The 17,816-nt window shown below is 35.1% G+C and overlaps 1 protein-coding gene across 1 annotated transcript in view; it reads right to left on the reverse strand.

The window, feature by feature from the left end:
- Nucleotides 1-3,794: 3,794 nt before the first annotated feature.
- Nucleotides 3,795-17,816, reverse strand: part of MAGT1 (magnesium transporter 1) — a 44,378-nt gene continuing 30,356 nt past the window's right edge. Inside the window, exons 4-10 of the mRNA XM_044763606.2 lie at nucleotides 17,605-17,745; nucleotides 17,000-17,140; nucleotides 16,403-16,492; nucleotides 15,703-15,766; nucleotides 10,656-10,730; nucleotides 7,559-7,649; nucleotides 3,795-5,854 (exon numbers count right to left, since the gene is read on the reverse strand). Of these exons, the coding sequence (XP_044619541.1) occupies nucleotides 5,839-5,854; nucleotides 7,559-7,649; nucleotides 10,656-10,730; nucleotides 15,703-15,766; nucleotides 16,403-16,492; nucleotides 17,000-17,140; nucleotides 17,605-17,745 (618 nt within the window). The 3' untranslated portion in view covers nucleotides 3,795-5,838. The remainder of the gene's footprint in view (nucleotides 5,855-7,558; nucleotides 7,650-10,655; nucleotides 10,731-15,702; nucleotides 15,767-16,402; nucleotides 16,493-16,999; nucleotides 17,141-17,604; nucleotides 17,746-17,816) is intronic.

Genomic DNA, 17,816 nt, shown 5'->3' on the forward strand with positions numbered 1-17,816 from the left:
TCCTGGGCGCGGACCTAGCACCGCTCATCAGGCCACGCTATGGCAGCATCCCACATGAAATAGAGGAAGACTGGCACAGATTTTAGCTCAGTGACAATCTTCCTCAAGCAAAAAGAGAAAGATTGGCAACAGATGTTAGCTCAGGGCCAATCTTCCTCAAGCAAACAGAGGAAGATTGGCAACAGCCTAGCTCAGGGCCAATCTTTGCTGCCTGCCCCTCCCCCTCCCCGACACACACAAAAGGATACAAAGCACTCACTGGAATATACTAATCAGGGGCCAGCCCCATGGCTGAGTAGGTTAAAGTTCTGTGTGCTCTGCTTCAGCGGCCTGGGGGGTTCGCGGGTTTGGATCCCAGGTGCAGACCTATTCCACTCGTCAGTCATGCTGTGTAGGCATCCCATGTACAAAGTAGGGAAAGATTAGCACAGATATTAGCTAGGGGTTAATCTTCCTCATGCAAAGAAAACAAAAGGGGGGGATTGGCCAGGGATGTTAGCTCGGGGTGAATCTTCCTCACAAAGAAAAGAAAAAAACCAGAAATATACTAGTCATCACTGATTCTCCAGGCAGGGTTTACTTGAATGCCCCTAAATTGTCACCCAGAAGAGCCTGAAGATCATGCTTCAACATTTCCACCACGAGTCCTACTCTATCCAGCTATACTCACATTTTCAGGACAATGACCAAATACAAAGTGGTGTCCGCGAGGATACGTCAACACGGAGTCAGGGCCGAGGCATTAGTATCTGTTTTAATTTTGAACTGTGGTACAATATACAGAAATTGACCATCTTTGCCATTTGTAAATGTACAGTTCAGTAGCATTAAGTTCATCACACTACTGTGCAACCTCCAGAATTCTTTTCATCTTGCAAAATTGAAACTCTATATCCATTAAACAATAACTCCCTATTCTCGCTTCTCCCAGCCCCTGGCAACCACCATTGTTTCTGTCTCTATGAATTTGACTACCGTAGGTGCCTCCTATAAGTGCAATCATACAGTATTTGTCGTCTTTTGTGACTGGCTTATTTCATTTAGCATAATGTTTATCCATGTTATAGTATGTGTCAGAATTCCCTTCATTTTAAAGCGGAGTAATATTCCATTACATGTATATACCACGTTTTCTTTGTCCATTCACCTGTCGATGAACACTTGGGTTGCTTTTACTTTTTGGCTATTGTGAATAATGCTGTTATGAACGTAGGTGTACAAATATCTCTTTGAGATTCTGCTTCTAATTCTTTTGGACATGTACCCAGAAGAGGAATTGCTGGATCATATGGTAATTCTATTTTTAATTTTGAGGAATTGCCATACTATTTTCCATAGCAGCTGCACCATTTTATATTCCCACTACGCAGCAGTGCACGAGGGTTCCAATTTCTCTATATCCTTGCCAACATTTAGTTTGTTCTTTTGATTGTAGCCATCCTAATGGGTGTGAGGTGGTATGCCACTGTGATTTTGATTTGTATTTATCTTATGATTGACAGTCATCAGTACTTTTTCCCCTAAGGACGCCCAGGGAAAGTTGAGAGTGAAAGGAAGTACAAAGAGTTCTGAAGAGTAATCTCTAGGCTACTGCTGCTGTCTCCCCACCCAAATTCTACTTTCACGTATTAAAAGGAGTCAATCAAAACTCCTCCCTACTTCTAAAACCTGCATCAGCCCCTCCGGGCAAATGTCTCTAATTAGGATCCTTCTCCCAACAATTCAGATGTCAGGAAGCAACCAAGGTCGATTAACTGCGGTTTTCGTGTCTCCAGGGAGTAATTCGAATCTCCAAGTGAACCTAATCCATAGGGAATATGCAGCAAAATGGGAAACCTGAAGGCATTTCTGTGGAATAACCCTCAGGAAATTGCTTCATCTCTTTAGGGCCAGTTTTCTTTAGCAGTCAAAATGAAGGGGCTGATTAAATGGCATCGAAGGTCCCTTGGGCTTTGACTTTCTATAATATTAGTATACTGTTACCGTTGTTGATCTCATCCTTGCTCATAATTGGGCAGAACCCATTTAACATATTGATTCCAAGTGTATCCTTTCTAAAAAATATTTCAATGCATATTATTATACAATTAGCAGCTATAATGGCCCCCATAAGCATTTCACAGCTTCTTCAGAAATCTGACCACAAAACATCCTGCATTCCAGCTGATTTAATTCAACACCAAACCTGAATATCACAAATGATCTCTATTCAAAATGTAAATACACCTTTAATATTTTGCATCATAGAACAGTAGTGCTGGAAGGGACACTGAGGTGATTTAGTTCAATGCACTCACATTAGAATAAATAAACGGGTACAGAGAGGTTCAGGCGACTGCCCTATGGTCACAAAGCTAGACAGAAAGAGTAAGGACTAAAACCCGTTTAAAAGCCAGATCTCTTTACGTCCTGTCCAATGTTTCTACTCCATGTTTGAAAATGTACTATTGCCCAGTCTCATAGAACTTGATAATATGTCTGGGTAACTGTTTCAAATCAACTATTTAGTAGCAAAAAGAAATTACTTACAGTGTTTACTGACTGGGACAGAAGCTAGATAACCATTGAAAACAGCGATTCTTCGACTCATCTATCTTGGCTGTTTTGACTAAAGTAATGGGTGACAACATTAGCGAAGGATAACGTATGAAAGCATGTATCTCAATCTAGAAATACTTAAGGAAATTGGTCTATCAAATTCACTGTTGTTAGAGAGAAAGAACAACAAACATATGGGGTTTCATCAGACTAAAGAGCTTCTGCATGCAAAGGAAACCAGGAACAAAACGAAAAGACAACCCACCAACTGGGAGAAAATATTGGCTGACCATATATCCAACAAGTGATTAAGCTCCAAAATATATGAAGAACCCACATAATTCAACAACAAAAAAACAAATAACCTGATAAAAAAATGGGCAGAGGATATGAACATACATTTCTCCAAAGCAGATGGCCAACAGGCACATGAAAAGATGTTCAACATCACTAATCATCAGGAGAATGCAAATCAAAACTACACTAAGATAATCACCTTACACCTGTCAGAATGGCTATAATCACCAAGACAAAAAAGAACAAATGTTGGAGAGGATGTGGAGAAAAGGGAACCCTCATACACTGCTGGTGGGAATGCAAATTGGTGCAGTCACTATGGAAAATAGTATGGAAATTTCTCAAAAAATTAAAAATAGAAATACCATTATGACCCAGCTATCCCACTACTGGGTATTTATCCAAAGAGCTTGAAATGAACAATTCAAAGAGACTCATGCACCCCTATGTTTACTGCAGCACTATTCACTATAGCCAAGAAGTGGAAGCAACCCAAGTACCCATCGACTGATGATTGGATAAAGATGTGGTATAGATATACAATGGAATACTACTCATACACAAAGCAAAATCGACCCATTTGCAACAACATGGATAAACTTGAGGGTATTATGTTAAGCGAAATATGTCAGACAGAGAAAAACAAACACTGTATGACTTCACTCAATGTGGAAGATAAACTAACACAGGGACAAAGAGAACAGATTATTGGTTACCAGAGGGGAAGGGGGTTGGGGGTGGGCACAAGGGGTGAAGGGGCACATTTATATGGTGACTGACAAATAATGTACAACTGAAATTTAATAATGTTATAAACTATTATGACCTCAATAAAAAAAATTCACTGTTGTTAGGACAATAAGAAATTTCATTATTATTTCAAATTGGAATATCCTAATATTACCATTCTAGTTTAGTGTTTTAAATTCACCGCTCAGATGTTAATCAAAAACTCAGAATTTAGATTGTAAAATTTTATTGATATGGTCAAAAAGCAAACAGCCAGACATTTGGTTATCTTTGCCACTACAATGCATCATTTTGAATGGTATTTTAAAAATGCATAACAAATAATATTTAAACCATTACTAGAAAATTAAGAATCTACTTAAGGCACTTCTGATGAAAGCTAATTTCAAAATTTCAATAAAAGCAACACTATTCTAAGTGTAGTAAATCTGCTTTCCACAAATTTTAGCCAGAATGTAATTTTTCTCCTTACAGAAGAAGAATGTGCTCTTAAGGGAGACAAAACAAATACAAAACACTCATTCTTTCAATGCTCATGGCAAATTATCTGGAGCTATACAGATTACATGGCAGTAGTATTCCCTTGGTCATTCTGTACAAATTAGGGCATCTTCATATAAGTCTTGTAAGAATCACAGCATAAATTTATTTGGCCTGAGACAAGTACAAGAACAGCAGATAAGGAATCTAGAATCACACGATTTACATGGGAGTAATTAACAAAAATTAACTCCACTGAAGAGTAAGATGTCAAATATATCCCCCACCCACAAAATCTACTAACAGAAAGCTCACAGAAAGCATTTCTTCTTAGGCAATTATAGCCATCTCTTTCTGGTATTATATAAGACTTCTAGACCACACGGGAGGGTTATCAGATGGTGAATAGTAGCAGGCAGTCACAGTATTATTTTAATGTAATACTTCTAAGATTGCTTTAAAATTTTTTTTCACAATCATAATTCTCATATTTCCATAATAGTGGCATTTCAGGATACTCTTCATAACTATGGGGGGGTTATGGTTATAGCTAGACCTAATGATAACTCTCAACTTTCACTGTTCACAGAAATTTGGTTAGCAGATACAGTTATTTCCACTAAGAGAAAAAAGGACAAGACTCAAAACCTTTTCAACTGTTGACTTTGTTTCTCCACTTAAAGTGAGAGAGTGAAGGCTAAAACAATAGCGAACACAGAACAGCTTCCAAAAAACATTTACTTTCTCTTCACAGGCAACAACTCAATATTGCAGGATTTTCTTTTCCCAATCTAGGGGAGCCCTTTTCCTAAACACAAGGGTCAATAAAATATGTTGTAACTGTAATACAGAAATCAACTTAACCAGATGAGATTATTTTTTTTCCTTAGGTACAAATTAAATGCTGACAATCTCTAATTTGCAGAAACATTTTAGACAACTTTTAAGTTATACTGATCTTAGCACTATGGTACATTTTCATTAGAGAGGGGCCCAGCCTAAATAAAAGAAAACTAGGGAGACAGAATGAACCTGAAATCCTTCCAAATACAATGTAGTTAACACCACACTCATGCAGAAATCATATTCCTCTATTTAGGGATACTTTTTAATGCCTACAGCTACCAAGAAGCATAGATAGCACTGTATTCCAGTAGGAAAGATGGAGGAAGAGGAGGATTGGCTAGTCTTTTTTTCTAAAGGCTAGATGTGTACTCTGAAGAATGATAATTCCATTTTCAGAAGACCACATAGCACACATGATTTCTCTGCCCAAAACGAAAGATGTGCAAAGTATACACATCCACGCGAAGATGGAAAAGCTCAGAATGGATTCCTGATGCAGTTATCTGTCACAGGCATATGCAGGAAGACCTGGTCAGAACTTTTTTTCTCCATCTTTGGATAAGATAATATAAAGTTACATGGCCAAAAGTTAACTAAGCAGTTTTGAACCTTGTTCTAATTAAAATGAAGTAGTAGTTTTTAAATTTTTATAATATACTTAATTCTACTAAATTAAATGTTCCATAAAGTTCATTGGGAAGGGAAGATTAAGAGGAGAATGGTATCCAAATACTTCATGATTTTGACAGGAAATTGCTTGTTAAGGCACTACACATCGTCTTTGGTTAAAGGAGTAACTATTCAAATCACTTGAAAAAAAAGAGGTAATACAAAATACACAAATTGCCGCCTTCTTTTCAAACACACACACGTTTTTCATTTTCCAATTTCCATTCCTCCAGTGTCTACATATCTCTGGCATCCTTTTTAACTCATCAGAAAGCTGAAAAAAAATATACCAATCTATTAGTCTTTCAAAGAAAAGTAGGCTTTACTGCTAATAAATATCTTGATTTTAACAGACCAAAGAGTGTTTGAGTGCATGTATAATAAACTTTGAGTATCAATAACAAAAAGCAAAAACACTGAGATACTGAGGTAGTCTTAGGAGAACAGGAAAGAGACATAACCTCAAGTTAAACTATCTCCTGAAGACAGACACCAATTGAAGTAACCATGGTGATCGAATAGGAACACAAGTCCCAGCAAGATTACCCTTCCATCCCAGTTAGTATTCTATAGAGGAAAAATTATTTTAAAATATACATACACAGAATAAAAGTATAAAGTCGCAAGATTATAAGAATCAAAGTTATAGTAGGTTTTGGTCTTAAGTTCGTAAGAAAAAAATGCAAAAGATTAATTTATGTTGTTCATTGATTAAAAGGCACGTAGGAGTGTCACAATATAACAAATCGACCCAGGAGTTTTTCAAAATTATCTACAAAAAAACTTGTGTTAAAAACATGGGGCCAGCCCGGTGGCATAGCAGTTAAGTTTGCGCACTCTGCTTCAGCGGCCTGGGGTTCGCCAGATCAGATCCCGGGTGTGGACCTACGCACCACTTATCAAGCCAAGCTATGGCAGGTGTCCCACACAGAAAATAGAGGAAAATGGGCACAGGGCCAAGCTTCCTCAGCAAAAAGAGGATTGGTGGCAGATGTTAGCTTAGGGCTAATCTTCCTCAAAAGAAAAAAAAAAGGAGGCTGGCCCAGTGGCATAGTGGTTAAGTTCATGTGCTCTGCTTTGGTGGCCCAGGGTTTGTGGGTTCCGATCCTGGGCACAGACCTACACACTGCTCATCAGGCCATGCTGTGGCGGCATCCCACATACGAAATAGAGGAAGACTGACACAGATGTTAGCTCAGGGCCAATCTTCCTCACCAAAATAAATAAATAAATAATAAATAAATAATAATAATATGAAGAATGAATTTGTGTCTCAAAAATATCACTTGATATACTTACCTGTAGTGTTCATAATACTTTATACAACAGGACAATGTTGTATTAAAAGAATAGGAATTATAGAAACTGGCAGCACTCAGATTATAAAACTAACTCACAACATCCCCCATTATGCAGGTACATTTCTCTTGGCTATTAAGTAAAGTCAAGAACTTATAACCAGGAGAGTAACGTCCTCCCTGAGCCTTAGAGATCTTTATGAACACTTCAAGCTGATTAGAACTTCTTAAACACTCTTTCTTAATACTTTCTACAAACTAGATTCTAATCAAATGTTCTATATATGCCATCTAAAGAGCCGTGAAAAGTAGAGGTTATAAGTTTAGAAAAAATTGGTTTAAAATAATTTCCTCCTCAAGAGGAAGCAGAGTATGCAGACAAGAAACTGTGTGAGTAGATATGATATAAAGTGTTCTAATCATTATGTGTTTTATAGATTTCTAGATTAGACGATGTCAGAATAATCCTGAAAGATGTTCCTGAGAAGTCCATATTATTGTCCATCATATCATAATTATCTTAAATTTTTATATGCAACATACCTAAATTAAAGACTATCTCTTTGCTTTAGAAGCTAGAATAGTTTGGAGGTAAAGCAAAAAGAAAATATTATAAAGCAACATCAACTCTAATTATTGCAGGTATAGGCAACCACTATATAAATGAAAAATAATCATACCTATATGGATATCCATGATATTTAGATCTGAAAATAGAGAGCATCCAACTGAAGAATAATACAACGAGTCCAATGCCAGCCACACACATTACTGCAGAAAAATGACAGGGGAGTAAAATGAGCATGTTTAGCATAATAAACAACCAGGACATAAATTTTAGTCTACGCTTCCAAGAGTGAAAAGCAAGGGCTATAAATCTCAACTTTCCAACAATTTTCATCCCCATTCTTATATTTTCAAGAGTCTGCCTTCCCTTTTAATTTGCTCCATTACATTATAATAGAGTAGCTCCATTTACATACTTGTGCAATTTAATTGTACGAAATAATGAATTTCTCTAGAGCCATCAATCAAGAATTTAGTGTTACAAACACTGTTTTACTACTGACAATAAAATCATTTATTCACTTATTAAACTTCTTTTAAATCCTTAAAACTGACCTTATTGTATTATGGATAAATACTGACTTAAAGACATTGATATCATTGTGACAGCCTCATTTGAAAGTATTTTATTCATGCACAGGCAATGACACTGCCTGTATGAGGAACGCATTCAACATGGATTCCTCATTTGAATAATGAGAGAAAAAAAAAACGATTCCCAGCCCTAAATTCATAGCTCTCTTCCATTAATCTCGTACGCTCTGGTTTAGCATAGTAGTTAACGACCTTAACTCTAGATGCTGACCCCACAATGCTCAAGTATGACTGCCATAAATTGAGGCTATTTGAGACCCCGGACTAAGACTAGCTAAGAAGCACAAAGGTCGGGATGCAGGGAAGCATGTGTGCTAACAGTAATGGAAGCTCTAGAGAAACATACTTATTGGCCAATACTAAACACAACTTTTAGTTTTGTTATACTTAGGGAACAATTCTTTCTCCTTTTTAAATTTTCACACAATATGATTAGGGGCTAAAATGTAAATGTTAAACTTTTTTCTGAGTATTAACATATGCTCATTGTAGAAAACTTTTTTCCCTAATCAAATGCACACACATGTATATATACAGTATCACTACGTATACATGTTTGTATTCTACTTTTTTCACATAACATATCTACAAGTGCTTAGGGCAGTTCCTAGTACATTAAGTGCTAAATAAATGCTTATTATTTTTTTTTTAGATTTTTTTTTCCTTTTTCTCCCCAAAGCCCCCCCTCCCCGGTACATAGTTGTGTATTTTTAGTTGTGGGTCCTTCTAGTTGTAGCATGTGGGACGCCGCCTCAGTGTGGCTTGATGAACGGTGTCATGTCTGCGCCCAGGATCCAAACTGGCAAAACCCTGGGTCACCAAAGGAGAAGGCACGAACTTAACCACTCGGCCACGGGGCCAGCCCCAAGAAATGCTTATTATTATTAGTGATTATTTCATTACGTTAGAATCTTAGAAGTAGATCAAATTGTGATTATATTAATATATGTGGCCAAAATGTTTTACAATTTAAACTCAGGCCAGTAGTGTAGTACCCAGATGACCTTTTCTTAACAATGAATACTGAAATAGAAATTTTTTAAAATCTTTTTTTAATTGAGGTAACATTGGGTTATAACATTATATAAATTTCAGGTGTACATCATTATATTTTGACTTCTGTATAGACTACATCATCTTCACCACCAAAAGTCTAGTGAAATAGACAATTTTTTAAAAGTTAGCCAATGAAAGGATATATATTGTCTGGATAAAAAAATTGATATATTAGTTCTGTTTTTCTAATATGTAAAAATTCATTTCAATTTAGCAAAATAAGCATCTCCTAAATTTTGAAATCCAATGTCATCTTCTCTTGTAGAAGAAAAAGTAATTACACTTTATTTAGCTAGGTTTTTTTTTTTTTCTTTTTTGCAGGGAAAGATTTGCCCTGAGCTGACTCTTGTTTTTTTTTTTTCCCCTCCCCAAAGCCCCACTGCATGGTTGTATATCCTAGTGGTAAGTCCTTCTAGTTCTTCTATGTGAGCCATTGCCACAGTATGGTAACTCACAGATGGGTGGTGTGGTTCTGTGCCTGAGAAATGAACCTGGGCTGCTGAAGTGGTGAGAGTACCAAACTTTAATCACTACACCATCAGGGCTGGCTCATAGGTAGATTAATTTTGATGACATTCAACTTTTTAACCATAAAAGGAAAACTCTTGAATTAAACTGATTTTCATGTAAGTAAAATAAAATTACAGCGTTAGAATTTCTTTGCAACAAATAACAATGTGTGAATATTCTAATATATAAAATGTTCATGCAAAGCAAAGGGAAAAGGACTAAAGCTCTAAGAGATAAATGGTAAAGACAAAAAGATATTTTAAATAAGGGAAAACACAAACAGCTAATAAACGTTTAAGAAGATATTCAACTTCACTAATAACCAAAGAAGTACAAAATATTATAACATTTTCCCCTTATCTGATTAGCAAATACACACACACATTTTTAATGAACTTATCTAAAGCTGATAAAATTACAGTGAAACAAGCATTCTTAAATACCACTAGTAGGAATCTAAATTATACCATTTGGGGAAAGAATTTAGCATCATCAGTTTACAACGCCAAAAGAATTGAAAATACTTATATACAGGACCACACAATCATTCTACGTCTAGGAATCTACCTTAAGGAATTAATATGAAATGAGGATAAAGCTTAATATACCATGATAGTCACTAAAGATGTATTTATTATAAGGACAGTTAGAAAAAAACCGAACATTTAACAAAATCAGAATGGTTAAGTAAATTACAGTATATAGAGAATAAATTTAGAATTATGTATAGGAAAATATTTATTAGTGAATTATTTAACTCCAGTTAAAAAGGGGTGTATAAGATTCTTAAAGATGTTCTTACAAATGGAAGGAACTACTACAACGTTAAAATTATTAGTTTTTCAATGGTGGAATAACGGATAACTTTCCTCCCAAATGTTTCATACTCCTATTTTTCCCCACATTTTCTGCAATGAGCATATATTACTTTTATAGTAGTAAAGAAGTAAAATAACATACTTATAACTAAGGGGGGAAGTGATTAAGAGGACCTTCTTTTTTCTGTATCAAAGGCAGAACTGTTACATTTTGGCATATGATATCACTTACTCTTTCGCTTCCCAATATCCATGTCAGATGTAGCAGCTTCACATAAAAGCACCATCCCTAAGGTAACCCCACCGTCTTAGAAAAATTGTTTAAGGAGAAATTCACAGACACAAATGACATACCACTTTAATATTCCTAGTCTTTCATGAAGAAAATTAGAGTGAATATATAAACTTTCAACTCTTAATTACAAAAAATTGTAACTAAAAAATAAGTAGTCTTGTGTCTATACAGCATGACAATTATTTACTATGAAGATAAAATAAAAATATTAAGGTTGGAAAATTACTTCATTTGTATACATAAAAACTGATATTTTAAATAAATGTCCCATTATAATTTATGGATGAACTATGAGTCTTCCTGAAATTGTACTTTGAAATAACCTTCCCGGACATTCTTCCAACTATTGCTCCAACCTCATACACATTTAAAAATATTAAATAGCCCTTTTGAATAATATTTCAACCACCCCCCAAAAAAGAACACACTTGAAATGTGCACCATTTAGAGAATATTAACTAATTTTTATTTGAAAAATAACTTCCCAAAAATTCTCTAGAATTTCAACAATTAGCCTTTAAAGCATGAATTACTACTAACCTAATTTCGTCCTATTCTAATAAAAAAAGAAAATCACACATGCCATGACCTCACTTTTATTCAGCTGAATATAGAAGCTACATAAATACAAAATAGACTACTTATGCAAATAGGTAAACACATGGCATGGCTGAATGCTAAAATAAGCAAAATCAAATTTTAAACCAAACAGAATGTGTTCTAGCAGAAAAGAGAGATTCACTCTGCAGTTTGCTGAATATAAACAGCAGTTACAAATGCCCAAATTAATTATGTATACACATGCATATTGTATGCTACCGTATGTGGGTATAATTAAGCAGAAAGGGAAAAAAAGGTGTTGAGATAAGGCCTGCCTTTTTAATTGGCTCTCTAATCTGTCTATTCCTCCCTTCATTACCATCTTGCCCTCTCTCGTCAATAGCCTCTTGTTAGGGATGACACCTATTCATCATGCTTTCAGTTGCTTAGCCAAGTCTTCTTCTCCAGCAATTCCATTTTTCTTACTGAGGTTCTTTATATCCAGGTACGTGTAAAGATTGATCCTTTCTATAGGCTTTGGTTGTAGGGTACTCTGATTAACGGCTCAGACTTTGTTTTTGGAAGGGTTTTTGTATCACGGTCTATACGCTTTTTCTTTGAATGAGCTTTCCATCTTGCAACACACCACTAAGATCTTGGTGTGCTGTTCTCAGCTATCAAGAGCTCTGATGCCCTTCCATATGCATTGTTTCATTTCATTTATTAATTCTTTAAACTTTTACTAACACTGCTTACTATGTGGCAGGCACTATTAGCTGTTAGTTGGACAAAAGACAGACTCCTCCGACAAGTTTACACTCTAGTGGAGGATATAAACAATGAAATAAATATAAATAATTACATAATCATGATTAAATGTTACTCTGGGAAAATGGAATAGAAAATAGAGGAGGCGGTAGTTCATAACATACAAGAACTAGGTTATTAAATGAGCTAGCGGAATTAAAGTACATTATATATGATAAAGACATTTGCATAAAATGAAGCATAATTACAAAATTGTGGGAAAATGTTTAAATCAGTTTGATTATTATTGTCCAAGGTAGATTTAAACAATTACCTACAATTCCTTTGCCTATTGAATTCGCAGTTTAAAAAATGAGAATACGTAATGAAGGTGAGCACTTGCCAGAGACATCAGCGCACATATACATTTCTGGCAGCAAACCTTATTCCTCTCTTTTTGTAGCAAAATCCTTTTGAAAAACAATTTGAACAAAACATCAAGAGCAATAGACAGACTCATATGCTTTGTTTCAAACCTTACTTTTGGGGATTTGGAGATATGCCAAATTACTTTTATATCCAAAAAAACATTCTTCGTAACGTTCAACAATAGGAGAATAATGGAATTATGATATATCCATTATATAAACATCAAGAATGATGATTATTTTTCCCTTTCCTTGCCTATATTTTCTCATTTCTCTGTAATTCTCATGCACATTTGTAACTATGAAGGCCATACAACAATACAGAAAATGCTTATAATACATTAAGAAACCAAACGCCATGCAAAGAATGTCTGTAACTGCAAAAACAAGGAACTCCTCTCCCCCAAGAAAATACATAAAGGCAAAGAATTCAAGAGAACATGCAAAAATAAACATAGATTTTACTATTAGGGTTTTAGATCATGGGTGAAATGAACCTGTGAACTTAACCGCTGTGCCACCGGACTGGCCCCTAAAATATAATTTTAAAAGTTGCTTAATAGATCAGGCAACTCATTATATAGTTTGCTTTATTAATCATGTAGTAAATTGTACAATATTAAAATAACAATAAATATGTGGATATTTTCCAAAATCGTAACTGCTATGTAGTAGTAGTCTCATTCTATTAATTCTTACCAACATGGTAACTTTTGAGTCTTTAGGCTTTGTGTCCACTAAAAAAAATAATGGGGTTTTAAGTCTTCTGTAAAGTTCCCTACCTCTGACAAAGTTGAATAGCCTTATTTATCGTCTCACCATCAGACCTAGTACACAGTACTGAAGGAACTATCTTGTATCTGTACAAATGTCTGTACTGTCTGTTTGTCCCAGTACTATAAGCTCCTTAGAAAAATCATGCATTCACAGCACTTAGCAAAATAATTGCTCGGAACATATTGCCTGGATCTTCCCAACCACTACCAAAATAGCAAAAACAAAATAAGGAAAAAAGCATCACCCTGAAAAAAGTCCCCATTTTGTATCCTGTTAACCAAATTTACAAGAAATTCTATATTCTAACAGGCTTGTAATCTGTTCAAATATATGTGAACCTTAAGCTAAAGTCTATCCTTTAGGCAAGAAGGAAAAAGTAAGAAAACCCAATTTCTTAAACTTCTTATATAATCATATTTAAAGATTTAGGACAAAGCTAAAAGACTAACAAACCACAAATCAATTAACTAATACTTTACAATTTTAACTGCCCTTTTGCTCCACTGTTGAAATTCAAAGTACAATTAACTGAGACCATTTCCAGATATTGAAAAATTTCTAAGGTATAATAATGTGCTTATCCACCAAACCACAAATGAACATTTTCAACCTAAATTTTGAAATAATCTTAAATAAGTCAGAGAAACACAAATACCATAGGATCTCTCTTATATGTAGACTCTAAAATATATATATATTATATATATAAAAATCAAGCTCATAGATACAGGGAATAGAGTGGTGGGTACCAGTAATGGAGGGTAGGGGATGGGAGAAATAGGTTAACTGTTTTTTTTGTTTTGTTTTTTGAGTTTACATAAATTGAATTAAAAAAATAAATTTTAAGATTTGAAAAAAACATAAGGTTTGGGTAATATTTTTCCTGCAACCTTCTTTCTTATCACAGGGACTAGGCATTTATTACTAGATTAATCTTTTTAGCCCATCATTCCATGTGTGAATAGATTAACTCTCCTGGCTCTGAGCCGGATTTTAAACAATAAATTTATTTTCCACATTACATACGAACATTGTTTTGAGAAAGTATAATTATTCCAAATGTCCTTCAATTAAAACCAAAAGCTTTATTTTTTTCAGAATGTTTCCCTTAAATTACCTCTATTAAATCACCAACATAGTAAAATAAAACAGGGAAAGATATACATAAACATTTACTAATGGTGGTTTTGATTTTTTTCTTTATACTTACGTGTATTTTCTAAATTTTCTTTAATTAACTTGTATTGCTTTTATAATCAGAAAAATATTTTTCTTTTTTCAAGGGATTCAATTACTCATATTGGTTGTAATCACCTTCAAAGTTCTTAGCATATTCTTAGCTAGCACAACCCATTTTCAATAGAGTAAGGGTTGAACTAGATGACCTCTAAGTCATCTCGATGGTGAGATAAGAAGGTAGGGCAAATGACTTTACCATCAAGTCACTGGGCAGATTCTCTACCAGCCTGGGCTACAACTGATTCCAATATGTCAATGTCAGGACCCTTGGCTGAGAAGCACAACTCCAGGAACATTACATTTGTTCACCTTGTTCATTTGTCCTACAGACTCACTGCTAATATATTCAGGTGGGTAAACTATGTTCAGTAATACTATGAAATTTAGACTCTTAGCTATCTGATGTCACTGTTACCTATCCTTGCAGCTTACAGAGGCACCAATTTTCAGATGTGAGAAAGTAAAAATTAGCTGAGACTGAGAAAGTAAAAATCTGCCCTGCCACTCAAGAGGACTAGACAACATACATACAAAGCAGCCACAAAGTTCACAGGAAAGAATCTTTCTCCCTAGGATGTGCTGCAGCTATAAAAGGTCAAAATAACCTTTGCGTAACTACTGTTTTCTTACTCAATGAGGACCACTGTTTTCTAAAATCACAGACTGACTCAAATTATAAGGAAATTTTATAAGAAGAAACACTCCATTCTTGCCTGGAGGATATAAGTCACCCAATTTACAAGTACAATTTCCAAGTAGCCTCAATTTACAACCAAAATACAGAGCTTCAAATAAGGAGTTTTTGAAGACAAAATCTGACATTTATCTGAACTTTGTAGTTTCCAGAAACAGAACCCTGGGTCCACTTCACAGTGCAGACCAGACGCTGACCCCTTTACACTTAGCCTGGCTTTGCTTAGAGCTTATCAAAACATTGCTTCATGCTCATTTCACCTAAGCCCCACCCTTTCCCCAAATCCTATCACCCTCTTTCCTTAAGTAAGATGTCCCATGGTTCCTCTGATGTGCAGTCTCCCTTGTAGCAACGATCCATTAAACTTGGCTTTATCAGACTGCAGGTTTGTCCCTGATGGTCTTTAGCTGATTGGGCTAAGACAGATGACACAGTAATATCATTCCAAAGATATTACGACTTGCATTAATAAAAGAGTAGCCTCAATCAAATGCTGTAGAGAGAATACCAGAAATGTGAGAAAATACGCAGCACCAAGGACTCATTACAAAAAGGATACTAAACAGAAGAACAATGTGTGTTTCAGCTACAAACTGGGCTTGGCTGCTTCCATGGATATAATTCTGGGGGAAAAAAGATAAAATTAAATTTTTAAGTATACATTAAATTTTGGTATCCTAATCCTAAAATGGGCTATTTTCAAACCCTATCAAATTATTAATTCACTTGACGTATGTAAGCATTCTGTCTGTGGCATTCAATAGTAAGTTTGGCTAAAGTAAAAGCTGTTTCTGTGTTATTTATGATTTATCTGTCTCTGCATTGTACTTATACTATGTTTTCAACAATGGAATATATGAGAAAAACAGTATTTCAGTGTACAAGACCATGAGGTACAATAATGTCAACTCCATGAAGACAGGGACTGTTTTTCTTGTTTATCCCTATGTCTAATAATACCTAGCACAGTGCCTAGAAACAGTAGATGGTCAAGTACTTGACCAATTATTCTATTTAGCTGAAAGCTAACTTTCCTTCTTAGAAAGCTTAGTCAAAAGGACTCACCAAATGGGATAAGGAACTTCCCACTTTAAAGAGCACTGCACTGTCTTTTCCGCAACTGAAGCTTAACACAGAGAGACTGAAAAGTCAAAACTAAATCTAGTTCCTTCTATACATGCAGGCACTGGTCTCAAAAGATGATAATCATTACGGTTAACTTTAGTGTACAATGGAAGGAAGTCCTGGACTTCCCTTACCACATGTCCCGTGTGAGGATTCTTATGAGCATACGGTGGTCCTCTTATATGGTTCCACATTTGACCAGACGTCATAGCAAGCACAAAACACTAGGAAACAAAAAATAATGAAATATTCATATAACATGGTGAAGCTGTTCCCACCTTGATTAGGCATATGAAAAGTGCATCTGCTCAAATAATACATGCAGAAAACTTTTTCAGAAAAAATATTTCTTGATTAAGGCTTATGTTTCACCATAAAGTTCATCACAAGAATCAATAATATTTACTTCAAAAGGAAAACACTTTTAAAATTATAAAGAAGCTGACACAAGTTTCAAAATGAAATACTGAAAAGCCTTTTAGAAGAACATTTTCAAAAGAATTACATGTTATCATAGGGGTAACAGTCTACTATTTAGGCTGAATAAAAACTGAGTATAATCAGCTCCTCCAAGCTCTGGCCATCCTAATGAGATCATGGAGGAAACAAACTGATTTTAAGGGATAAAATAAAGACATATAAAATCCTTTCCCAAAGCTAAGAAATAAACAAAATGCTACTTAACAATACAGTATTAGTTTTACTCAAGTTTTCTTCTAAAATTCACTCACCAAAGCTGCAAAAGCCCATCCAGTTTTATTAAAGAGAAATTCCATATTGCTTCTTCGAAGATACACAAGTCCACCAATAATAGCCAAAAGCAATCCCAACATAAGGGGACCAGCGTAATTTGGGGGTCTAATTACTCTAATCTAACAGAAAGGAGAGAAAAACATTTTAAAGTATGAAATTTATTCATTAATAAATCAAAATAATTTGAAATTAAAGTAATCAAAATTACTATGGCTACTTTTAGGAAAATTTACACTTTTTTCTTTCCAACCTAACCAAAATAGTCTACAATGTAGCCTAAAATGGGATGGAATAGCTACCATATTCTGTTTAACCACAACATAACATTTTTAGATTAAGAAGTATTTGCCAAGTAACTAGATAGTCCATGGATTTAGTAAGGTCAAAAGAGTGGCTTCCATGCTGAATTCAATGAAGTAATAGAGGATGTTTTATAATGTCACTCTTTCATCAGGATGACTTAAGAAGGGACTGCCAAACTATTACCACCTCAGTGATATGGTGACAAGACCAAGTAGGACCTCCTAGTAAGGTTCAAAGTGGATAATGGCAAAGTAACTCTCTACAAAGTAGGGAATCTTACATTGACATCAGTTCTGTCAGCAATCCACCGGGCAATCTGCTCAGCTGAGAAACCGCGCACCTGCAACTCGTATGTATCACCCCGTTTGGGTTTCCCTTTTGCAGGAAAGTTGATGAAAGTTGGAGCTGAATTCATGTTTAGCTGAATAAAAAGTAGTCCATGAAAATATGTTATCAACAAAATAATCTTAACAGTAAATATTATCTTGAAAT

Source organism: Equus asinus, chromosome X (assembly GCF_041296235.1).
Source record: "Equus asinus isolate D_3611 breed Donkey chromosome X, EquAss-T2T_v2, whole genome shotgun sequence".
NCBI classification, from domain to species: Eukaryota; Metazoa; Chordata; class Mammalia; order Perissodactyla; family Equidae; genus Equus; species Equus asinus.